Raw genomic sequence first — 26259 nt, forward strand, 5'->3', positions numbered from 1 at the left:
AGCCTTGGTAGGAAATGCCTCTAGGTAAACCCTACGTTCACGATAGCCTGGGATGTTCCACACCCAGTCCAGACGAAAGGAGGCCGCGCGCGCCGGCACGCACTCCGCTGCTCGACTCGCTGCCGCTCGCACCGGTCGTTTTCGTTTCCGTTTCGTGTGCACCGTCGCTAGCCCATCGCCATGTCCGGACGCGGAAAGGGAGGCAAAGTCAAGGGCAAGTCAAAGTCCCGCTCAAGCAGGGCTGGGCTCCAGTTCCCGGTCGGCAGAATCCACCGCCTCCTGCGCAAGGGAAACTACGCAGAGCGCGTCGGCGCCGGGGCGCCCGTCTACCTCGCCGCCGTCATGGAGTACCTCGCGGCTGAGGTGCTCGAGCTGGCCGGAAACGCGGCCCGCGACAACAAGAAGACGCGCATCATCCCGCGCCACCTGCAGCTTGCCATCCGCAACGACGAGGAGCTCAACAAGCTCCTGTCGGGCGTCACCATCGCACAGGGTGGTGTCCTGCCCAACATCCAGGCCGTCCTGCTGCCAAAGAAGACCGAGAAGAAGGCCTAAAGGAGGCCAGGCAATCGCAGCGCCGCGTGCTCCCCTGCACGCAACGCGCTTTGCCGGCTCGGCTCGGCCCACAACAATCGGCCCTTTTCAGGGCCACCACACACACCTACGTCCAAAGCAAAATTTCAGTCGTCCTCGCCGCACCTTGTTTTGTTTTAACTTTGCACTGTCACAGCACAGCCGCCGCCGGCGCACGTCCGCCATCTTGTCGTCCACACAGCCCGTGTGGCCCAACACACACACACACACACATTTTGCACGGTCGCAGTCGCCTTCCAAACCGACAACGGCAGCAATAATGACCATTGTTAAAGGGAGGCGTGTCGACACACCGCCCTCCACTCCCGCGCGCAACGGCCGTCGACACGAACGAAACAGCTGATCCGGCCGCCTATGCCCACACGCCTTGCCTCGGAAACCCCAACGCCGCCGCAAACAAACACACAGAGACAAACCACGCAAGCAAATAATCACCGCCTCTCGCACAACAACACACAGCCCGCCATCTCCGTCGCGATCGATACAAAGACACACAATAACAAACACACAAACGAAGCAGCTCCACACACAGCCAGCCACATGACACGTTTCCTTTCCTTCTCCCCTCCCAGTCACATCACGTCGCTCAAACGGAAAGAAAGAAACAAACAAACAAACAACACAGCGCACACACGCAGCAACAACACAGACTCTTTCGCACTTTTCAACTTCCGAACAGTGTGGTGGCCCTGAAAAGGGCCGTTTTCTAGTCTCTCCCACCCACAAGCACGGCCCGCGGGAAGGCCAGCGCCCGCTGCGACGCAGCCTAACCGCCGAAACCGTACAGGGTGCGCCCCTGCCTCTTCAGGGCGTACACCACGTCCATGGCCGTCACAGTCTTGCGCTTGGCGTGCTCAGTGTACGTCACCGCGTCGCGGATCACGTTCTCCAGGAACACCTTCAGCACCCCGCGGGTCTCCTCGTAGATCAGACCAGAGATGCGCTTCACGCCGCCCCTGCGAGCCAGGCGGCGGATGGCGGGCTTCGTGATGCCCTGGATGTTGTCGCGCAACACCTTGCGGTGCCGCTTGGCGCCACCCTTGCCGAGCCCCTTTCCTCCCTTGCCGCGGCCTGTCATCCTTCCTTCCTCGGGCAAAGCAAAACGTGCACAAACAGCAGCTGCAGCGGCTGGCGAGTCGGCTACGGTCTGCGCCCAGCGCGCCCGCCGCCCCCCTATATAGACTCTGGCCCGCCCTCCCCCCACCACGCGCAACCGAGGGCATATAAGCGCAGCACGGAGGCGCGCGGGCCCGTTGTCAAGGCAGCACCGGACGCCGCGCCGCACCTAACCTCCACGCACGCCGCTCCGCTACCGCTACCGCCATGGCCCGCACAAAGCAAACGGCCCGCAAGTCCACCGGCGGAAAGGCGCCGCGCAAACAGCTCGCCACCAAGGCGGCGAGGAAGAGCGCGCCCGCCACCGGAGGCGTCAAGAAGCCCCACCGCTACAGGCCGGGCACCGTCGCCCTGCGAGAAATCAGGCGCTACCAGAAGAGCACAGAGCTGCTCATCCGCAAGCTGCCATTCCAGCGCCTAGTGCGCGAGATCGCCCAGGACTTCAAGACCGACCTGCGCTTCCAGAGCTCCGCAGTCATGGCCCTGCAGGAGGCCAGCGAGGCCTACCTCGTCGGCCTCTTCGAAGACACCAACCTGTGCGCAATCCACGCCAAGCGCGTCACCATCATGCCCAAGGACATCCAGCTCGCGCGCCGCATCCGCGGCGAGCGCGCCTAAACCGCGCCGCGGCACCGCACCGCACAAACAAAAACGGCCCTTTTCAGGGCCACTAACATCTCTCCGTCGCGAGCAAACTTTGTCGGTCGCCTGCCTCTCGCCCCGCAACCCAAAAACAAAAACCACCACTTCCCCGTCCGTCCGCCACACCCGCTCACTCTGCCTGCCTGCTAGCAGCGCGCAACAATCACACATCATCCCTCCCCGGCGCTCAAAGCGCACAATACCCAACGGCCGACGTCACACCGCACGGGTGGCTGGCCGGCCGCCGCTTTCGTTTCGAAAACAAAAAAAAAAAAAACCCGCACTCCACTCCGACGGCCAACGGCCAGGCAGGCGCGCTCGCTCGCTCTACACGCCACCGAAATCCCCGCCGACTCCTTCCGCATCTCAACGTGCCCCCCGTTGCAAAACATAACACACACACACACAAAGGAACAAAACAAAACAAAGACCAGACACGACTCGACAAGACAGACATCCGAGAAGAACGAACGCAGGCAAGCCAACCAACGTATTCAAACAAAACAACGTGACAGAAAACCAACCGTCGGCCGCCGCCACAAACACGGCGACAATCAACCACGACAACAACAACAACAACAACACCGCTTACCGCTACCGCCGCCCACACCCGCCACCGACCCCCGCAATCCAACCACCACGGCACGCAAACAGCATCCCCACGGGCATACAGAAACGCCAGACAGACACCCACACCAAACGCAACACGACAATCAAAACCTTCCCCGACGTGCTTTGATGGCCCTGAGAAGGGCCGTTTTGGGCCGCGCGTCTCTTGCGCGCCACTAGACGACGACGGGGGGTGGGGACGACGGAGTCAAGCGCCAAACCCTTCCATTCCCATCTCTTTCTCCTCTACTCTACTTCTTCTTCTTGGGCGAAGCCTTCGCCTTAGACGGCGTCGTCGCCTTCTTCGGGCGCGGCGCCTTCGGCTTCTTCGTCGGAACCTTGGCGGCCTTCTTCGCCTTCGACGGCGACTTGGCCTTGGCCGGCTTGGCCGCAGCCGCCTTCTTCGCACCCGCGGGAGCGGCCGACGCCGCAGACGCCTTCTTGGCGGCGCCCGCCTTCCGACCGGTCGCCGCCTTCACGCCACCAGCCTTCTTTGCGCCGGCCGCACGGGCGCCCTTCTTCTCCTTGCTGGCCGGAGCGGCGCGCTTCTTCTTGGCACCGCCAGCACGAGCCTTGCCGCCCTCGGCCGCCCCCCCGCCGCCGGCGCCGGCAAGCTTGAACGAGCCGGACGCGCCCTTCCCCTTCGTCTGCACCAGCTCGCCCGCCACGACGGCCGACTTGAGGTACTTCTTGATAAACGGCGCCAGCTTCTCCGCGTCCAGCTTGTAGTGCGCGGCTATGTACTTCTTGATCGCCTGCAGCGACGACCCGCCGCGCTCCTTCAGACTCTTGATGGCGGCCGTCACCATCTCAGAGGTGCGCGGGTGCGCAGGCTTGGCGCGCGGCTTCTTCGCAGACGACGCAGACTTGGCCTTCTTCGTAGTGCCGGTGGCGGCGGGTGCCGCAGCAGTCTCGTTCGTAGCCGCCTGATCTGCCATTTCGACGACGCGCGTAACACACAGCGAGAGCGAGCGGGACGGCAGGCACGCAAGCACAGCACAGCACAGCAGCAGAGCAGAGAATCAGCCGTGTGAAACTCACGTGCAATTCCTTGCACGGTTTTAAGCAGGTTAAGCAGGTTAACTGCTGTTCCTGCGTGTTGAATTCACTAGATGCATGTGGTCCTCTCTTAGTGGTATGTCATCACGAATTCACGTCTCTTGGTCATCGTCACTGGGTGCTGGGGTTATTCCAGCAACCGGTCTGGCCATCTGGTCGCTGGGCGCCAGTGGAGTTGGTTTCCCAGTCCACTGACCAGCGGGTTCCTGGACCTCCTCGCCGACTCGTAGAAGTTCCGTGCGAGCGCGCGGAAGCGGCGCTTCAGCATCGGAACTCCCGCGATGTCGTGCAGCATACGGGTGTCGTAGTCCCTTGGCAGGTGGAGCGCCAGCCGAAGGGCTTTGTTCTGCACCCGTTGCAGCGTCTGGACGTGAGTGTCGGCAGCATTTCCCCACACCACGGCCGCGTACTCCAGCACTGGCCTGATTAGTGCTAGGTAGAGCGTGAGGCCGCAGTGGGTGGGCAGTGTCGTCGTGGGGTTGAGGAGGGGGTAGAGCGAGCGCATCCGTCCAAGCGCCCGGCCCCTCAGCTCCCTGATATGTGGACCCCAAGTCAGGCGTCGATCCAGAGTGACGCCGAGGTACTTTCCAGTACGCGACCACGGGATGGGGCCTCCCATGATCCGCACTGGCGGCAGCGCGACGGGAATGCAGCGGCGAGTAAACACCACCGCCTGGCTCTTCCCTGCGTTGAACTTGAGCCGCCATTTGGTGGCCCAGGCTCCAATCTCATTGCAGGAGAGCTGCAGGCGGCGGCGCATCAACTGCGCGCTCATGCTGCGCGTGTACAGCGCGGTGTCATCGGCGTAGAGCGCCAGATGAACCCTCGGCGTCGTCTTCGGGACGTCAGCGGTGAAGAGGGAGTAGAGCAGGGGGCCAAGGACGGACCCCTGCGGCACTCCGGCACGTATGTGGCGCGCCGTCGACATGCCGCCGTCGGCACGCACATGGAATGTGCGCCCTCGCAGATATGACTGGAGAAGGCGGACGTACGACACGGGTACCCCCTGTACCAGCAGCTTATACAGGAGGCCGTCGTGCCACACGCTATCAAAGGCCTTGGAGACGTCGAGTAGTACCGCCCCAAGGTACTCGCGTCTTTCCAGGGCCGCCATCGCCTGCTCCACCAGTCGCAGTAGTTGGTGCTGCGTCGAGTGCCCACTGCGAAAGCCAAACTGCTCGTCAGGAAGCAGGCCTTCTTCACTGACGTGGCGCTGTAGCCGTTTGGCGAGTATCCTCTCGAAGGTCTTCGAGAGGGAGGGCAGCAGGCTTATTGGGCGATAGTTCTGCGCCAGCCTGAGGTCCTTGCCAGCCTTCGGAATGGCGACCACCTCAGCGTGTTTCCACGCATCGGGGTAGGCGCCTGTGCGGAGGATGGCGTTAAAGATCGATGTGACGGTACGCACTGCTTCCGGTGGCAGCTTCTTCAGCAGTGCGTTGTCGATCTTGTCGCACCCCCCCGCCTTCCTGGGCTGTAAGGAGTCGAGGTGGTGTTGAACTTCCTCTACAGTGGTTGGCTCGATGACGTCGTCCGCCTCCTGATGGGTCAGGTACAGCGGAAGCCGCTCTTGCACCTCCTGGATGGTGTCTTCGTCGACAACATCGTCCACGGTGGAGAAGTTCTCGGCGAAGGTGTCCGCGAGCACGCTGGCCTTCATGTCCGGCTCTGCGACGACGTCACGGCCAACTTGAAGCGGCGGGATGCGCTGCCCCTTGCGCAGGAAGCTCCTGGTCATGGCCCAGGCGCTTCCGTCATCGATCCTGAGCGTGGCTATTCTGCCAGCCCAGTCCCGATTACGGTGGTGGCCGACGGCCGCCGAGATCTCCCGGCGCAAGCGGTTTAGCAGCCGCTTGGTGGTGGGGTTTCTCGTGATCTGCCACTCACGGAAAACCCGGTTCTTCTGACTGATCAACGCCAGGATGTCCGGCGGAAGCTGTTTGGAGTTGTCCCTCGGCTTCCGCGGTCCTCGCGGCGCTGCTGCATCTGCCGCCGCAAGTGTGTAGTGGGTGAATGCTGCTAGTGCTGCATCCACCCCCTCCTCGTCAGGATCAGGTGTGGCTGCGACCGTCTCTGCCAGGTGCTGCTGGAAGTGCGCCCAGTCGGTGTTGAGGCGGGCGCAGCGGTTCTCAGGAGGCGCCGTACCGTCTGTGTCCAGGTCGAAGATCACTGGCAGGTGATCGGAGGACAGGGCACAGCGAGTGCTCGCGATCGCGTTGTGTGCTGCCCCTTTCACAATCGCGATGTCGAGCACGTCGGGACGGCCGCGCGCCGGGTAGTGCGTCGGGTCGAAGGGACCCAGCACCACGGCGTCATGGTCGTTGACGACCCGGAGGAGCCGTCTGCCGCTGGTGGTGGTGACCCTGGAGTTCCACTCCGGGTGTTTTGCATTGAGATCGCCGCCGATGAACAGGTTCCCGCGCATCGACAGCAGCGTCTCAATGTCCCCGGAGTTGAGGTGTCCTGACGGCTTCCGGTAGGCCGCCACGAATGTTACGTGGCCCACGGAGGTGTTGACCACGACGCCGGTCGTCTCCAGGGTTGGCGTCACCGGGAGCTGCACCTGGTGGTGGCGCAACGACGTCTTCACGTACACCGCCGTTCCGCCGCCGTGGGTGACCCGGTCGGTGCGGTAGCAGCGGAAGTTTGCCGCCCGCACGTTCACGCCCGGCTTCAGCCAAGTTTCTGTGACGAGACAGACGTCCACATGTTCGTCTCGCAGAAACTGGCGGAATTCTCCCGCTTGGGAGCGAATGCTGTTTGCGTTCCACACGCAAACGGTTAGACCTTGGATGTGTCTATCCATGTTTGGGTGTGGGAACAGCTGGTGTGGTGGTGGCCTGGGCGGCCGACTGCACTGCAGATGCAATCATCTGCGGGAGTTGTTGCAGGAGCAGCTTGAAATCCTCTCTCAAGGCCCTGACTTCGTCCGCGACGCTCGCTGCGGACGTAAAGTCAGTGCTGGGAGAGGATGCTGGCTCCTGCGCTCGAACGACCGCTGGCTCACGGCCAGGGCGCTCCCTCCGCCGTCCGCGCCGGCGGCCGACCCTGGCTGGCGCTGGGTGCTCTCTCGGCGGTCCGCGCCCGTGCACGGCTACCGCCGCTGGCGCAGGCTCTGGCTGGTGCTCTCTCGGCGGTCCGCGCCCGCGCACGGCTACCGCCGCTGGCGGAGGCTCAGGCTGGCGCTCTCTCGGCGGTCCGCGCCCGCGCACGGCTACCGCCGCCTGCGCAGGCTCCGGTTGACTGCCACGCCCCTGGACGTCAGTGGGGGCGGCAGGACGCTGCTCAGCTGATCTGGCGGTGGCAGCGGATGCGTAGCTCCTTCCGTTTTGCACCCGCGCGGAACGCGCCGGCTGTCCTCTTCTTGCAGCGCGCCGGAAGGCAGTGCAGCCGCGGAAACACGCCACATGCTTTTCGCCGCAATGGCAGCATGTGGGCGCGTCCGTCCGCGGGATTTTGCACTCCCGACTGGGATGCTCCCCAGCGCATTTCACGCAGCGGGGAGGCATCTTGCAGTACTTCGCCACATGGTCCAGGCCCTGGCAATTGAAGCACTGCGGTGGGCCGCGTCTTCTGCGCAGCTTCTCCACGGTGACGCCGACATCAGCCACGTGGGTCACCTGGAATATTTTGCGGTTCTCGACGGTGTCGTCCAGAACCGCCATAAATAGCGGCATGTCGGAGAAGTCCCTGGGTGACTTCATACGCGCCGTGGCGCGTATCGGGAAGCCCAGGTCCTCAAGCAGCTCCCGCAAGTATCCCGGGTCCATACTGAACGGGAGCTTGCGGAACACGACTTTGAGCGTCTTCACCGGCTCCGAGGAGTAGGTGAAGCTGTGTAGCCCTTCTCTCTCTGCGAGGTCCATGACCCCGCGGTAATCTTCTGCCGTCTTGGTGATGACACGGTTCAGATCACGCCCTGCGACTCTGAACGTCACGTTCCCTTTAACGACAGCTTTTACTTTTTCACGAAATTCGCGGAAGTCGCCGGTCCACTTGATGACCACGGGAGGTGGAGGGGGCGACTTCTGCTGTTGCTGCTGCTGGCTGTCCATGGGCTCACTGGCATCATTGGAGAGGCCAGCGAACCGGTTGCCGGTGTGCACCGCCGACTGTTGCGCAAGCACCACAGCCCTGGCTGTGTGCTTGCGGGAGGGCTGCATGAAACCCTCGTCGTCCACGGTCGGGTGAAGGGTCCTGGATCCCTTCCGCGACGCCTTCCGCTGGGTGCGGAGCGTGGGCGCGCTACTAGGCGTGCTAGTGGCGGACCTCTTGCTGTGTGTTTCCGCGCTCGCGTCAGCTGGCCGCTTACGCGAGTGCTGCGTCTCTTTCATGGTATCCGGAGATGGTTTAACGCCTGGGATGAGGCCCATCAGGAAGGCGAGCTGCCTTTCCGCCTCCGGCGTGTGGGCTGGGTCCCCATGAGGCGCTGTCTCCGCCGAAGTGGTGGCCTCGGGTGCCAAGGCCGTCGGCTGTGGCACGCGTGAGGCCGAGGTTACGGCCGTCGGGCCACCAACATCAAGCGCGCGGGCAAAGGCGTGCAGGGGCATGCCCCCATCCGCCGAAAGTGCGCGCCTGCCTCTCTGGGCAACGCCCGTCCGTCTGGACCGATCGGTCGTAGGTGGGCGGCGGTTTGTGACAGCCGTCGGGGCAAGCCCCGCCGTGCTGCCGACCGCCGCGCCACTCGCTGCCTCAGCCGGAGCTGGGGTCGCATAACGACCGCCCTGGTCCATGCTGCAGTCCATCTCGACGTCCGGTGGCGTCTGCTGGGTTGTTTCCGTTGGGGGGCCGGATGGGGCCGCCGACAGAGCAGGCTCTGCCGAACGGCGATCCGCCACACCCTCCGCTTCCTCACTGCGGTCCGCTCGGTACGGCATCACGACTCGGAATGAGAGAGAGCAGAGAATCACAAGGCCCAGCCAGTGTCGCGGGCGGGCGCGGACGGCCGAGAGAGCGGCCGCCACTCTGCGCGCCGCCGCGCCGCGCCTCCCGCGCTTGCTACCGCCCAACGTCCGACAGCCTGTGCGGAGCAGCCCCAAACCTGCGCCACAACCGCCCGCGCCTTTCAAACCACCGAGGATGGGGCTACACACAGCCACACCACAGTCGCCAACCAGTCGCCACGGCAGCGCCGCAAACCACGGCCAAACTGCAGCTACCGCGCGCTACAGCCTGGGTCGGCCCGCCGAGAATCGCCGCCCCCGCCCAAATGCCGCCCCCACAGCCCCAGCCGACGACCCGCCACAATGGCCAAACCTTCGGCAAAACTCCCACACCGTCGCCGCGGCAGCCCGGCCAGCGCGGCCGGCGCCACAGCCACACAAGCCGAGGCGTGCGGCGATGACGGCCGTGCAAACGCGCCTCCGCCGCCCCATCGCCTTCCGTCGCCCTCCCGCCGTTTCCCGATCGGCCCGCAGCCGTCGGGCCACATCGCGCGCCGTCCTCCTCCTCTCGCCCGCCAACATTCACAGCCGTTTCTCAAACAATTGCCCGCCGCAAACGGACGCCGCCTGCGCAACAGGCGCCGCCGCCCCTCGACCGAGGCAAACCGCAATCCGAATCTACAGACCAACCCAATCTGCCGTCAAGCACACACGACAGCCGACCTTACACGTTACGCGTTACACATTACGTTTACACGTCTACGTTAGGTTAGGTTAGGTGGACGTGGGTTAGGTTAAGGGGACTTGGGTTAGGTTAAGCGTCAAACTTAGGTTAAGCATTCAAACACGTCAGGCGTCAGAGGTTAGGTTAGGTTAGGTTAGGTTAGGTTAGGTTACACGTTAGGTTAAGGGGTCAGTGCTAGGTTAAGAAGCGTCAAACGTAGGTTAAAAAAGCGTTCAAACGTGAGGCGTGAGCCGGACAGCTTACCTTACGTAGACGTTAGGGGCTCACAGGCTGAGCTCACCTCGCCACACCACAGGTTAGGTTCGGTTCGGTTCGGTTCAGCGTAAAGCGCCGAGGTCAGGGTTACGTTCGTTCACCTTCGGGCGCCACACTTTCGGTTGAAAGGTCGCGACGGGACGACGTCGGCAGGCACGCCGCAAACGAACAAAAACGTACAGACGACGTCGGAAACCGCCGACAGACGGGGGAGCAGCACGACCACGACCAGACACCGAGCGCGAACGAGACACACGCGAACCACCCCCACCGGCCAAAGGGCACCACACAACAACCCAGAGCACCACGTGTCGACACCAGAGCAACCCGCCGCTCACGCGACATGGCTGGCACCGAAGGGCAACCGCCCGCAACTGCGCTTTCCGCGCCGGCCCGGATGCACGTCGTGCTACAACAACACCACTACCGTACACAGCCGCTGTTCACAACATCACTATCAATGGCGCGCCCGCGGCTCGCCGCCGTCGCAGTCGCAGCCCCAACGCCAGCACTTTTGCACCACCATTCACACGCACCGCAACACAGCTCGCCGACACAGCCGAACAAAACAAACACCACACAACAACAGCAACAACGCCGCCGCCTCTACTTGTGCCGGCGACCCACCCCGCCGATGGCGCACCTTTCGCCAGCCGGCAATCGACACACACGCACCCACCCACCGGGGCCCAGTGCAAAAAAAAAAAAAAAAAAAAAAAAAAAAAACCACACAAAAACAAAAAAACCAAACAACACAAACGACACGGGAAGCGCACACCGCCACTTCGCGCGCACGCCACCAACCAGTCGTCGTCTCAAAATAACAAACACAAACAAAATAAACTAACAACTAGGGCAACACAAAACAAAAACGCCTCGCACGAACCGCCCACAAAAAGGACAAGCACACGCACAGCCTCTGCTGACGACCACGACGCAGCGGCACGCTGCTCCTGTCCCGCGCCCCGCGCCCCACTCGATTCACAACTCACGCGACACCGTCAACGACGGGCTCGCTTCCCGCAACCTACCACCTTTCCGCCACGACGCACAGCCCCAGCCCCACCCGACGACGCCCGTGGCAACGACTGCACTTTCACCACCGCCTCCCCCTTCCCCCCCAAAACACACACACACACACACACACACACAGCCAGCCAAAAACGCACTCGCGACCCACACATGCACGTGCATCGGCACACGCCAACCAGTCAACGTCGACAACCACACGCAAGGCTCGAAACGAAACCGGCGTCCTTCCACGTTGCCATCAAGCTACGCGACACAAGACACAAGGAACCAACACAACAGCCGGCCCCACTAATTCCCACTCTCACGCCGCAAAAAGCACACCGAAACCGCCAAACGCACGCACATTCCCCTTCGCACTGACACCACCGACCGGCTCGCTACCACACACCTCTCGGCAGCCGTTTCACGCCAATTCGCCACACCGCCCACACAGTCGACAAGCGCCCGCCCTGTACGGCACACGCAACGACGCAGCGCAGCAAAGGGCGCCCGCAACACATACCTCTCCGCCGCCCGACGCGCCAACCGCCACACCACACCGCCAGCCACTCGCAAATTGTGCACTGCCACCAGCCACACGTCCAACACGCCGCGCCGCCTCCGGCCACCCGCCAGGGGGCGCTCACGTCCGCGACAACAGCGCGGCCCGCCGGGCCGGGCCGAACCGAACCGAGCCGCCGCTGCTCTGCACTCGGCACGGCCACACCCTGCTGCAGACCGGGCTCGTCCCTCTGTACGCGTCTGCCTGCGCATCAACACAACACGACCTTTTTTTTTTTTTTTTTCTCTCTACCGCCATCCCTCCTTCTCGCGTTTTACTCGTTGTTGCAGCAGCGGCGCACACCTACACATCCACAGCCCCAGCCGAGCCGGCCTCACCTCAGGGCCCGCCGCCAGCGTCTCCTCCTCGGGCACAGGTGCGGTGCTGTGGCCGCCCATCCAACCGCATTGCTGGCCGTCCAGCCACCAGGCGTTCCCACTGCCGCGAGCCACGCCGCGCACCGACCCTGCTGCAGAAAACGAAGCATAGCCAGAGACCGACCGATACACAAAGCAAGCCGTCGCCTCGCCTCTTGTCCTTCCTGCCTTCCTTCCGCCCCCGCCCTTCTCACACCACCGCCTCTCCACTTTCGCCCCCCCCCCCTCCTTTTTTGTCTTCTTTCTTTCTTTCTTTCTTTCTTTCTTTCTTTCTTTGGCCCTCTCTCCTTCCCGCCATGGCGGTTACGGCACCGCCTGCAGCGGCAGATTTTTTGCGCCCACACGCCTACTCCTACCACCATTAAACCTTGCCCTGCCCTGCCCATCAACGTCGCAGTCGAACCGACGCTTGCCAACACACTGCCCACGTTCCTTTCTCTTTTCGGCCTACGCCCATTACGCGCCGCCGCCACAGCACCTTCCCTTCCCACAACACACCGACGTCATCACACGCACCCAAAACAGGGGCCACGACCGTGTTCCTCGCCCACTCCCATCCCGCACGGTACGCACATTCCCAACTACTACCGCGCACCCTCCCTTTCCAATCTGTGTGTCTCTGTGTCTGTGTCCTGTCCGCGCGTGACGCCTCTCAACATCCGCCGTCCCCCGTCCCGTTTTCGCCCCCATGCCGTCGTCGCGCCGCCTCCTCCCCGTCCACCGCCGCCCCTGTCCGCCCCGCACCACACCATACACCGCTGCTTGTCCCGGCCGTTGCCACCAAAGGCGCCGACCGCAAACGCGCCACGCCGCAGCCCCCGTGCGTCTCGCGCTCGCTTGCATCTCCGTGCCGACGCTGCCTCTCTTCCCACTCGCACTCGACCTCGACAACACAGTCTTTGGCTCCGCCACTGCGTGTTCCGGTGGTACGCACGCTGCAACACGTATGTATTCATTACCAGAGCGATGGCGAGGCATGACAGCATCTCTGTCTGACCAGAGAGTTCTTTATCGCTGCTAGTCGGCGCTTGGACCGCGCCAGACGACAGTAGTGGCACGCACCGGGTCGCCAGGAACAGTTGTTATATATATTGTAGCGCGAGTCGGGAGAGGTAGTAGTCGGTCGACAGTAGTAGCGGGTGGACGGTTGTACTGAGCGGGCGTCGGCGGCGTGCTCTGCTCGTCTCGCGACTCTGGTCACGGTTCGGGACGATGTATAGTATATTGTGTTATAATCACAAAGGTGGTGTGACGCTGCATTGCGCAAATCTGATAACGTATGTTCATTGTACTTCTTTTGTTCAACAACAAAAGCCCCACTATTACTTTTTTTCTAAAGTAACTTTTGTCTCTTAACGAAAAACATTCACTTTTTAAAGACTACTTCCTATGGCATTTCCCTCCAAGGAGTGCAATTAATTACCAGCCAGCACTCATTCATTGCACACAGCTGTGTAAGGGGTATCTACAATTGAGGAGCGGATATAAATGCAATTTTTTTTTTTTTTTTTTTTGTGTGTGTGTTGTAACCTCCCAGCAAAATTTAAAATAATGGACAATGTTATTTACGGATGCTAATGGACATTGCGCTAATTGTAACCTCGCCCACAATGAGAGGTATTGAAAATGGCAACAAAAATGTGACATTCGCAATCTGACTCAAATATAAAGTCTTCACACAACATTTACAAAAGTCCGTTCAGTGACAAGAAACTTCAATTAAACCGAAATATCGGTCTTTGGCCCTGTGCAAAACAATCAGAATTAAAGTCTTACCTCCGAATAAATGGATGTCACATTTCTGCTCTGGTTGTTGCGCAGCGCTTGGAGGAACTGCATTGCAAATAATAATATTCTCTTTTTTTTGTGATTTTAGTGACATTTTTCTTCAAAGAAGTGGAATGAAATGTGAAGTGCAACGAACTCTTTAGTTCAATAAAAAATTAAATGTTTGAAAAATGCTTTTGAAATAAAAATTATTATTGGGGAACTTGTTGGAGAATAATTACAATTTTTCATTATCTAATGATTATATTAATTAACAGTATACCTTATTCACCATCTTGACCAGTGTTGCCGACCGCCTACATCACACAACCGCACTCGGCTGCTACTACTGACCGACCGCTCTGCATGACGACTATTAGCGTACTGCACGCGACGACTACTGACAGAGTACAGCCCTCAACTACACAGACTGACTGACTGACTGACTGACTGACTGACTGACTGACTGAGAACCGCTCGCAACACTCGCGCAGTCCAGCGCAAACTCTCTGGTCACAGATGCTACAATGTCTCGCCATCGCTACTATGTTACATACGTGTTTCAGTGTCTTTTTCATTGGGGTAACGATCTTTGGCTCTTTTTATTCTGAATACAGGGCCAAAGGTCAACGCTGCTGCCCTTATACAATTTATCAGGTTTCATTATGTCTGTTGCAATGTTACATACGGTTCACTCTTTCATTAATATTATCGTTGGGTTTGTTTTGTAGGGACGTTAACATTCTGGCACATTTTTATTATCATCGGACTCTCTGCTATTTGTGCAGGGAGGTTATACCTGGGTCCATTTCCATTTCCATTTACATTTTAATATTGATAGACTTTTTGTTTTCTTTTTTGTTTCTTGTTGTTTTTCCTTCCTTTTTTTTGTTGTTTTTTTTTTTTTTTTTTTTTTGTTTTGTTTTTCCCGCTCTCGCCACCACCGCCGCATCACGCCTTCCGTTTTCTTGGTTTCTTTTCTGTTCTTCAACTGCTTCAACATCACCGCGCCCCATTTCCACACCACAGCCATCAGCCTCCAAGACGGGCGGGCGCAGTGTGCCATTTCCGGCGCACAAGCACACCCGTACGGTACTCTCCTCGCCCCCACGCCACCAACAACACAGCGACCACGCGGCTTTCAGGCATGGCACGGCACGGCACGGCACCGGCGAAATGCGCCGCCCCCGCCCCTCCGCGCATCCGTCCGTCTCGCCACGTTCACTGACAGCCGCGTCTGCGGCTACACCACGACAACCACAACACAACACCGCTCCCCTCCCTGGCAACTCACATTGTTTTTCTCCTCCTCTTTTGCACAAACCACAACGCCGAGCACAGGCGCAAGCCACCCACACCGCGCCCCTCCCCGTCCCGTCTTTGGCCGCCGCTCCTCGTTTCCTCGTTTGCCCCCTCCCATCTCCCGAAATGCCATGCCAGCAGCGTTACGCATGCCCCTCCCCTGTCCACACAACACTACCGCCTAACGAACAGCCTTTTCCGGGCCACATCCAGGGCACGCCCACCTCCAAACACTGCCAATTCACGGACGCACACACGCACACACACACACACACACACACTCACTTTCTCGACACCTTTCTGTACGGAGGGTGCGTCATCTCGACCGTGACAGAGTGACGGCAACTATCGACGATCCATTTCCCCCCACTGGTGAAACATGTCCACTAACACCTACATACATCATTCAAGTACACAGACAATAGCATACACACAATGGGAGGGCACACGAACATGGACGGCACGGCACTGTCATACACTCTTCCTCAGAACCATATCAACAAACGTTACGTACATCCGGGAAAGCGAAAGCGAACGCGAAAGCGAAAGCGAAAGCGAAAGCGAAAGCAAAAGCAAAAGCAAAGGCAAAGCCCAATGCAGCCGTCAAAGGTCACGTTCACGTTCCGTTGCTCTACGAATGCGTTTCTCCCCTTTTTCCCTTCCTCTCTCTTTTGCCCCCCCTCCTTGCACTCTTGCCTCATTCCTCACGTTCTGCCCAGACATTCGACCGATCAAAGTCAACCTTTCGTTACCGTTCTCAGCGCGACGGTGTACAACAGTATGACGGGTGTGCCCAAGACTTCGGTTCAGTTGCGTGACGCCGGTCTATCGCGCCGATCGACAGTTACTCAGGGGGCGACGGATCGGACCACGTCACCGACACACAAAACACTTTCAAACAAACAAATACATACCGGATGGACACAGACAAACACGTGTACAGACATTCGCCAAACAAACGACCGCCGCCGCCGCCGCCGTCTTGAATGACGACATCGGTGTGCGTGCGTCGTACGCAATCAGTCAGACACGGCTATCAAACATCAGAGTCGAATGGTACATCATCGTGCGTGTCGCCGTACACGTACAGTACAATACAACAACAATGCGTCTTAATGGCACGTTCATTTCAACGTCACTCACACACCTCCACGCTGCAGTTACGTCGCACCATTGTCAAACTCGGCGTACAGCAAAGGGAATAGTGGGCGGCAAAAAAAAAAAAACCAAACAAAAACATTTCACATTTCACATTTCACCCTCGCCATGTATGATGTGCAAAAAAACAAACCCGCAAACGGCCGTCGTTACGGTGACACAAAAGTCGCCGATCACACTGTCCCCCCTCGCAGACGGGTAACACACACACACACACACACACCAACAACACCAATGGGTCAAAAACCACGCCAACGAGGCGTGCCACCATTCCACGCCACGGCGACCAACCTCGTGGCCGTACCCCGCGCAACACGCTTTGACGCGCCCCCCCCACCCACAATCAAAATGCACACATACATCACAGCCGTCCACACAAACAACAACAACAATTCCGCCCTTCCCGCAAAAGGCAAGTTGGTGGCCCTGAAAAGGGCCGTTTTGCCGCTCTCGCAACGGAGGAGCCTTCTCCATCCATCCTTCCTTCCATTCCAGAGCCACCTCCTTACTTGGAGCTCGTGTACTTGGTCACCGCCTTCGTGCCCTCGCTCACGGCGTGCTTGGCCAGCTCGCCAGGCAGCAACAGCCGCACAGCGGTCTGGATCTCGCGGGACGTGATGGTCGAGCGCTTGTTGTAATGCGCCAGGCGAGAAGCCTCGGCCGCAATGCGCTCGAAAATGTCGTTCACGAAGCTGTTCATGATGCTCATCGCCTTCGACGAGATGCCCGTGTCAGGGTGCACCTGCTTCAGCACCTTGTAGATGTAGATGGCATAGCTCTCCTTCCTCTTGCGCTTCTTCTTCTTGTCGCCCTTCGAAATGTTCTTCTGCGCCTTGCCAGCCTTCTTGGCGGCCTTCCCGCTAGTCTTGGGCGGCATCTCGAACCAACGTACGGCAGCAGCAACACCAGTAGCAAGCGCTCCGCTCTAGTCAGCGTCTCCCCACACAGTGGCACCCGCCGCCAGCCGCCGCCGCACCTTTACCAGCTCGCCCTGTTGCGGCCGCCGACCAATGGGGCGCGCGCGCAACCGGCCGCCGCACCCGAGCCCATAAAGCACCCCCACCCCGGCTGCGCCGGCACGCACTCCGCTGCTCGACTCGCTGCCGCTCGCACCGGTCGTTTTCGTTTCCGTTTCGTGTGCACCGTCGCTAGCCCATCGCCATGTCCGGACGCGGAAAGGGAGGCAAAGTCAAGGGCAAGTCAAAGTCCCGCTCAAGCAGGGCTGGGCTCCAGTTCCCGGTCGGCAGAATCCACCGCCTCCTGCGCAAGGGAAACTACGCAGAGCGCGTCGGCGCCGGGGCGCCCGTCTACCTCGCCGCCGTCATGGAGTACCTCGCGGCTGAGGTGCTCGAGCTGGCCGGAAACGCGGCCCGCGACAACAAGAAGACGCGCATCATCCCGCGCCACCTGCAGCTTGCCATCCGCAACGACGAGGAGCTCAACAAGCTCCTGTCGGGCGTCACCATCGCACAGGGTGGTGTCCTGCCCAACATCCAGGCCGTCCTGCTGCCAAAGAAGACCGAGAAGAAGGCCTAAAGGAGGCCAGGCAATCGCAGCGCCGCGTGCTCCCCTGCACGCAACGCGCTTTGCCGGCTCGGCTCGGCCCACAACAATCGGCCCTTTTCAGGGCCACCACACACACCTACGTCCAAAGCAAAATTTCAGTCGTCCTCGCCGCACCTTGTTTTGTTTTAACTTTGCACTGTCACAGCACAGCCGCCGCCGGCGCACGTCCGCCATCTTGTCGTCCACACAGCCCGTGTGGCCCAACACACACACACACACACATTTTGCACGGTCGCAGTCGCCTTCCAAACCGACAACGGCAGCAATAATGACCATTGTTAAAGGGAGGCGTGTCGACACACCGCCCTCCACTCCCGCGCGCAACGGCCGTCGACACGAACGAAACAGCTGATCCGGCCGCCTATGCCCACACGCCTTGCCTCGGAAACCCCAACGCCGCCGCAAACAAACACACAGAGACAAACCACGCAAGCAAATAATCACCGCCTCTCGCACAACAACACACAGCCCGCCATCTCCGTCGCGATCGATACAAAGACACACAATAACAAACACACAAACGAAGCAGCTCCACACACAGCCAGCCACATGACACGTTTCCTTTCCTTCTCCCCTCCCAGTCACATCACGTCGCTCAAACGGAAAGAAAGAAACAAACAAACAAACAACACAGCGCACACACGCAGCAACAACACAGACTCTTTCGCACTTTTCAACTTCCGAACAGTGTGGTGGCCCTGAAAAGGGCCGTTTTCTAGTCTCTCCCACCCACAAGCACGGCCCGCGGGAAGGCCAGCGCCCGCTGCGACGCAGCCTAACCGCCGAAACCGTACAGGGTGCGCCCCTGCCTCTTCAGGGCGTACACCACGTCCATGGCCGTCACAGTCTTGCGCTTGGCGTGCTCAGTGTACGTCACCGCGTCGCGGATCACGTTCTCCAGGAACACCTTCAGCACCCCGCGGGTCTCCTCGTAGATCAGACCAGAGATGCGCTTCACGCCGCCCCTGCGAGCCAGGCGGCGGATGGCGGGCTTCGTGATGCCCTGGATGTTGTCGCGCAACACCTTGCGGTGCCGCTTGGCGCCACCCTTGCCGAGCCCCTTTCCTCCCTTGCCGCGGCCTGTCATCCTTCCTTCCTCGGGCAAAGCAAAACGTGCACAAACAGCAGCTGCAGCGGCTGGCGAGTCGGCTACGGTCTGCGCCCAGCGCGCCCGCCGCCCCCCTATATAGACTCTGGCCCGCCCTCCCCCCACCACGCGCAACCGAGGGCATATAAGCGCAGCACGGAGGCGCGCGGGCCCGTTGTCAAGGCAGCACCGGACGCCGCGCCGCACCTAACCTCCACGCACGCCGCTCCGCTACCGCTACCGCCATGGCCCGCACAAAGCAAACGGCCCGCAAGTCCACCGGCGGAAAGGCGCCGCGCAAACAGCTCGCCACCAAGGCGGCGAGGAAGAGCGCGCCCGCCACCGGAGGCGTCAAGAAGCCCCACCGCTACAGGCCGGGCACCGTCGCCCTGCGAGAAATCAGGCGCTACCAGAAGAGCACAGAGCTGCTCATCCGCAAGCTGCCATTCCAGCGCCTAGTGCGCGAGATCGCCCAGGACTTCAAGACCGACCTGCGCTTCCAGAGCTCCGCAGTCATGGCCCTGCAGGAGGCCAGCGAGGCCTACCTCGTCGGCCTCTTCGAAGACACCAACCTGTGCGCAATCCACGCCAAGCGCGTCACCATCATGCCCAAGGACATCCAGCTCGCGCGCCGCATCCGCGGCGAGCGCGCCTAAACCGCGCCGCGGCACCGCACCGCACAAACAAAAACGGCCCTTTTCAGGGCCACTAACATCTCTCCGTCGCGAGCAAACTTTGTCGGTCGCCTGCCTCTCGCCCCGCAACCCAAAAACAAAAACCACCACTTCCCCGTCCGTCCGCCACACCCGCTCACTCTGCCTGCCTGCTAGCAGCGCGCAACAATCACACATCATCCCTCCCCGGCGCTCAAAGCGCACAATACCCAACGGCCGACGTCACACCGCACGGGTGGCTGGCCGGCCGCCGCTTTCGTTTCGAAAACAAAAAAAAAAAAAACCCGCACTCCACTCCGACGGCCAACGGCCAGGCAGGCGCGCTCGCTCGCTCTACACGCCACCGAAATCCCCGCCGACTCCTTCCGCATCTCAACGTGCCCCCCGTTGCAAAACATAACACACACACACACAAAGGAACAAAACAAAACAAAGACCAGACACGACTCGACAAGACAGACATCCGAGAAGAACGAACGCAGGCAAGCCAACCAACGTATTCAAACAAAACAACGTGACAGAAAACCAACCGTCGGCCGCCGCCACAAACACGGCGACAATCAACCACGACAACAACAACAACAACAACACCGCTTACCGCTACCGCCGCCCACACCCGCCACCGACCCCCGCAATCCAACCACCACGGCACGCAAACAGCATCCCCACGGGCATACAGAAACGCCAGACAGACACCCACACCAAACGCAACACGACAATCAAAACCTTCCCCGACGTGCTTTGATGGCCCTGAGAAGGGCCGTTTTGGGCCGCGCGTCTCTTGCGCGCCACTAGACGACGACGGGGGGTGGGGACGACGGAGTCAAGCGCCAAACCCTTCCATTCCCATCTCTTTCTCCTCTACTCTACTTCTTCTTCTTGGGCGAAGCCTTCGCCTTAGACGGCGTCGTCGCCTTCTTCGGGCGCGGCGCCTTCGGCTTCTTCGTCGGAACCTTGGCGGCCTTCTTCGCCTTCGACGGCGACTTGGCCTTGGCCGGCTTGGCCGCAGCCGCCTTCTTCGCACCCGCGGGAGCGGCCGACGCCGCAGACGCCTTCTTGGCGGCGCCCGCCTTCCGACCGGTCGCCGCCTTCACGCCACCAGCCTTCTTTGCGCCGGCCGCACGGGCGCCCTTCTTCTCCTTGCTGGCCGGAGCGGCGCGCTTCTTCTTGGCACCGCCAGCACGAGCCTTGCCGCCCTCGGCCGCCCCCCCGCCGCCGGCGCCGGCAAGCTTGAACGAGCCGGACGCGCCCTTCCCCTTCGTCTGCACCAGCTCGCCCGCCACGACGGCCGACTTGAGGTACTTCTTGATAAACGGCGCCAGCTTCTCCGCGTCCAGCTTGTAGTGCGCGGCTATGTACTTCTTGATCGCCTGCAGCGACGACCCGCCGCGCTCCTTCAGACTCTTGATGGCGGCCGTCACCATCTCAGAGGTGCGCGGGTGCGCAGGCTTGGCGCGCGGCTTCTTCGCAGACGACGCAGACTTGGCCTTCTTCGTAGTGCCGGTGGCGGCGGGTGCCGCAGCAGTCTCGTTCGTAGCCGCCTGATCTGCCATTTCGACGACGCGCGTAACACACAGCGAGAGCGAGCGGGACGGCAGGCACGCAAGCACAGCACAGCACAGCAGCAGAGCAGAGAATCATTTTTTTTTTTTTTTTTTTTTTTTTTTTTTTTTTTTTTTTTTTTTTTTTTTTTTTTTTTTTTTTTTTTTACCTGTGTGGTGTCGTTGCCGAAGTGCTACCGCCTTTGGCGGCTGGACTTCCAAGGTTGAGTGGTAGGTTTGTACATCTTTATTGTTATCTTTTGTAGGACTTTGGGCTCACAGGGGTCCTTTTTGCCCTACATACCTTTGCTTCACTTTTCATTGTGTTGTGAGGGCCCTGGGGACCTTGACTTTATGCCATGGTTCAGGTTGGGTGGTTGCGATTCCTTCGAGTTGTCTCGTTGATACCCTTAAGTCGTCTATTTTGTTGATGAGACGCTGGACGTGTAGTTGGATTACTTGATCTATTGTTGAGACTTGCAGTTCATCATGTAAAGATATAATTCGGGACCACCTGGGCGCTTTGAGAATGATTCTTAGACACCGGTTTTGTAGTCGTTGTAGTTTGCGGATGTTGGTGGTGGATGTGATTCCCCACGTAGCGCAGCCATATAGCATCATCGGGAGTATTGTCGCGCGGTAGATGCGTAGCTTCGTAGCTACGTTTAGGTCAGTGCTTGCTAAGAAGGGGTATAGTCCATGGATGGCGCGAATGATTTTGAGGCTTTTGTCGTTGATGTGGGCTGAGAATGTGAGTTTATGGTCCAGGGTGACCCCTAAATATTTCGTCGTGGTGGACCATTCGATGGCGTGGTCATTGATCTGGAGGCGGCGGTGAAGAATCGGTCTCCGTCGAGTGAAAAGTATGGCCTTTGTCTTGAGTGCGTTGATAGTGATTTTATTATCAGTTGCCCACAAAAGGAGGATATCGATCTGGTGTTGCAAGCGGGTGATGGCTGTATCTAATGAACGGCTGCTGGTAAGGAGAGCCGTATCATCAGCGAACTGTGCTAGCATGATGTTCGGCAGTTTGGGCATGTCATTTACGTAGATGGTGAACAGGATGGGAGAGAGTACCGATCCTTGCGGTATACCGTCGGAGAGATGTTTGGTGTCTGAGTGTTGGTCGGCCTGTTGGACGTAAAAACGGCGGTCGGTCAGGAAGCTGTCGATAATCTTGATGTAACAGTTGGGGATGTCGGTGGTGTTCCGGAGTTTACTTATGAGCTTCTCTCGCCACACCTTGTCAAATGCTTGTTGAACATCCAGGAAAATGGCTGCTGTGTAGTGGTTTAGATTGATTTGGTTTGTGAGGTGTTCCGAGATCCGGAGCAGCTGGATTTCGGCGGAAAGTTTGGGTTGAAAGGCAAATTGGTCTGGTCGAATGACGTCATTTTCCAAGAGGGGCGGCTTGATGCGGGCCAAGATGACACGTTCAAACGTTTTGCCCATCGTGGAAAGGAGACTGATTGGTCGGTGGTGCGCAGGCTGAAGTGGGTCCTTACCCGGTTTCGGGATGGGTATGATCTTGGCCAGTTTCCATTGTGGTGGGAAATGTTCCTTCAGCAGGCATTCGTTGAGTATTCTCGTTAATAGCACTAGTGGTTTCCGTGGGAGATGCTTCAGATGGTCGTTCGAAATTCCGTCAGGTCCGGGGGCAGATGTGGAGTGTAATTTCCTGAGTATGCGGCGAATTTCTCCTGGAGATGTCAGTTCTGGCCGGTCTCCGCTGGGGTGTTGTCTTATGTGGTGTGCCTCTGCCCGAGTGCGCGCGTCCTCTTCCTCATCGTTCTCAAAGTCTGCAAAATTCAGGCGTGATTGCGTTTCGTAAGTTTCCGCGAAAAGTTCGGCCTTTTGGAGGTTGTCAAAGATTAGGTTGGTGCCATCCGTGAGCGCCGTTTTTGGTGGCTTGGGTTTCTTGATATTACGGATGAGTGCCCATTCATCGCGCGATAGGTGTTGGATTTGTGCCATCCGGTCCTCCCATAGTTCGGCGCGCCATTCCTTGCAACGCCACGTGAGTTCTCTGGAGAGCTGGTGCATTTCTCGTCTATATGCTGGGTTGCGAGTTTGTTGCCATTTTTTACGGGCTCGATTCTTCAAATATTTCAAGTCTTGCAGTGCCGGCGGCAGTGGGTCGCGATATGGTGTCGAGAAGAGTAACTTCGTGGAGGCCTGGTGAGCGGCCTTCTTGATTTTCGAAGTCAGACGAGTGATGGCGTCGTCGAGTTGCTCCGGTGTTGCTAATGGCTCCGTGGGGCGCACATTGTTGTTTAGCCACCTGGCGTAGGATATCCAGTCTGTGGAGACTTTCGTTTTCGGTGGCAATATTGGAAGAGCTCCAGACAGTGTTCCGAGAACAGGTTGGTGGTCAGAAGTCAAGTCATTGATCGTCTGGAGTGACAGATCGGGATTCATGTTTTTGATTATGGCCACATCTAGGACATCCGGCTGATGGCGTGGAACAGTAGGCAGGTAAGTCGGTTCTTCAGGACCTTGTGTGAATGCTTGGAGCCGAATTTCAAGTTCGTAGAGACGGGTGCCTTTGGCGTTCGTCTGCCGCGAGTTCCATGCTACGTGCTTCGCATTAAGATCCCCACAAAGGAGGACTCTGTCGTATCGATCAAAGATGGAGATAAAGTCTTCACCTGTGAAGGCTGCGCCAGGGCTCAAGTAGGCTGCGACGAACGTGAGCTTCCCGTGTATGGTGGCGATCGTGACTGCTGTGGCTTCCAGACTCGTCATGTCAGGCAAGGTTTCGAGAGAGTGAGTGAGGGAAGATCGCAGGTAGATTGCTGTACCTCCACCGCGCCGATTGTGGCGGTCAGTGCGGTATCCCACCATGTTGCGAATGTTGAAGGTTTGGGTGGGTCGCAGATGCGTTTTGGACAATAGTAGCACATCAATTTTGTGGTGTTCGACGAAGTCGGTGAGTTCTACTTTCTTGGGAGCGACGCCGTTGGCGTTAAAAAAGCAGAATGTAAGGTTTCTGTGTTGATGCCGCTCTTGATCCATGTTAGTCGGTGAAAAAGGCCATGATTCCTTCCAGTAGAGTGAGTAGTTTGGATAACAGATCCGGTTCGTCGTTGAATTTGCGAGCTGTATCTGCTAAGATGGCAAAGACGTTCTTCGTTTTTAGTAAGTTGATGATGGAGCCCATGTTAGATAGCGCGGCGATGATATCGGACAGTCCGAGGGCGTTGTCCGTGGATCGTTGCTGCTGTTGTTGCTGGCGAAGATCGTGCAGTCGTTGGCGCGCCGTGTTTTTCGGTCGAGTTGGTTGTTGCTGGGTTGGTGTTTGAAATAACGACGATGCAGCCGTCCAGGGTGTTCGGAGAGATGGGAAGTCCTTCGGAGTCGCCGCAAACGATGGCTGTTGTGGTTGTTGGGGCTCCTTGGATGGTGGAGGTCGCAGTTGGTAGGCGTGTATCGCCTTCTGAAATTCAGGGCAACCACGCCAAGTCCCAGGGTGGCCTTCTTGGCGACAGTTTGCGCAGATGGGTGGTTCTGTTCGTGGCTTGGTACAATCCTTTGCGTGGTGGTGGCCGCCACAGCGTACACACCTGACCGGCATCTGACAGTACCGGCCAGTGTGGTTGAATTTGAGGCATTTCTTGCACTGGGCAGGCCCATCAAGTGGCTTGTAGTCTTCCACCTTAATTCTGGTATGGAAGAGGTATTGTACGTCGTAGATGGTGCGGCTTTTCTGTCCATGTGGCAGAGATACACAGTAAGCCGACTGTGGAATCAGTTTCTTGGAGGTCAGGTCTCGTTTCTTGAACTGGTGTACGTTCGTGACTGTGAATTGCATGTGGCGAAGTTCGGCGGCGAGTTCGTCTTCGGTAATTTCCTCTGGGATATTCTTGAGGACCACTTGGAGTTCTCTGTCTTCTGCTGCTTGGTGGGTGAAATAGGGCATGTTGATGGAATGGAGGTAGTCCAGTGCTGCTCGTTGGTCTGCCAGCGTTTCAAAGTGGTATTTGATCTGATTATTTTTGTAGATCGCCTTGAGTGGTCCGCTGATCTTCTGCTTTAATTGAGCGTTTAGTTCCAGGTATTTTCCAGTGTAGTTGATTGTCACAGGTGGTATTCTCGGTTTCGGCGGCGGCGGAGCTGTGGCGTCCTGAGTATTTGTGTCGTTAGGCTGAGGCTGGTGTTGGTCTTCCATTGCTGGGTCCTGTTGCTGTAGTGGTGCGTAGTAGTTGGTGGTGGGTACAGCTCGTTGTTCCGTCTGCATGGGGGTATTTTCTTCGGCTTTCCTGCGTTTGGTGCCTTTCCGGCGGCGTCTGACCTCCTGGAATGGTGCATCAGAGTCGCTGGATTCGTCCTGATAGTCCATGGCATTGTGTTGTTCCGTCGGATTGTGACTCTTCGTTCGGCAGTCGTCAGAAGATGAGTTGGCACTGGTGGTTGGGCCGTCCTGCTCCCGCCGTCTTGCGAGTTCCTTTGCTCGTGCGTCGCGGTCGCGGCGGAGTTGTTCCAGTTTCTCTTGAATCATCGCAGTGCATAAGTCTTCAGGCGTGGGGGCCGGTGGGGCGGGGTGTCGCGGTCGAGCGCCCTGAGTGGTCCTGCTCGCGAGTTCTACCTCAGCCCTGTGTGTCTGTTCTGGCCTAGAGGAACGCGGGCTTGCCACCCGCGGGTGGGGCCCTGGCTCCTCGTCGTCCCCTACTCTATTCATCCTACAAGTGCGGCTAGTCCGCACTATCTTGCCTACACTCTATGTCGGTCCTATAACACGACAAATTGCTTAGTACTCGCTAAGAAGCAAGTGAATCGCAGAGTTTTGTAGCTCTCGATAGCGGCGAGTCGCACAAGGCTTCCACACGCACTACGATCGCTAAGGGACTCCAACCCTTTCTTGAGCAGAGAATCACAAGGCCCAGCCAGTGTCGCGGGCGGGCGCGGACGGCCGAGAGAGCGGCCGCCACTCTGCGCGCCGCCGCGCCGCGCCTCCCGCGCTTGCTACCGCCCAACGTCCGACAGCCTGTGCGGAGCAGCCCCAAACCTGCGCCACAACCGCCCGCGCCTTTCAAACCACCGAGGATGGGGCTACACACAGCCACACCACAGTCGCCAACCAGTCGCCACGGCAGCGCCGCAAACCACGGCCAAACTGCAGCTACCGCGCGCTACAGCCTGGGTCGGCCCGCCGAGAATCGCCGCCCCCGCCCAAATGCCGCCCCCACAGCCCCAGCCGACGACCCGCCACAATGGCCAAACCTTCGGCAAAACTCCCACACCGTCGCCGCGGCAGCCCGGCCAGCGCGGCCGGCGCCACAGCCACACAAGCCGAGGCGTGCGGCGATGACGGCCG

At 59.1% G+C, this 26259-nt stretch overlaps 1 protein-coding gene across 1 annotated transcript; it reads right to left on the reverse strand.

Annotated features, from left to right (window-relative positions):
- Positions 1 to 23961: 23961 nt before the first annotated feature.
- LOC124593520 (activating signal cointegrator 1 complex subunit 2 homolog) lies at positions 23962 to 25443 on the reverse strand. Its single transcript, XM_047131936.1, has 2 exons — positions 25027 to 25443; positions 23962 to 24381 (listed from the first exon to the last, which is right to left on the reverse strand). Exons 1-2 carry the CDS (start codon positions 25441 to 25443, stop codon positions 23962 to 23964), a joined length of 837 nt encoding a protein of 278 aa, XP_046987892.1.
- Positions 25444 to 26259: the final 816 nt, after the last annotated feature.

The sequence above is a fragment of the Schistocerca americana genome, unplaced genomic scaffold (genome assembly GCF_021461395.2).
Source record: "Schistocerca americana isolate TAMUIC-IGC-003095 unplaced genomic scaffold, iqSchAmer2.1 HiC_scaffold_99, whole genome shotgun sequence".
NCBI lineage: Eukaryota > Metazoa > Arthropoda > Insecta > Orthoptera > Acrididae > Schistocerca > Schistocerca americana.

Coding starts and splice junctions, on each gene's coding strand:
- LOC124593520 (XM_047131936.1), bottom strand. CDS start 25,443: ATGATTCAAGAGAAACTGGAACAACTCCGCCGCGACCGCGACGCACGA. Junction 24,382..25,026: donor CGAAACCGAGAATACCACCT/GTGACAATCAAC, acceptor CCTGAATTTCAG/AAGGCGATACACGCCTACCA.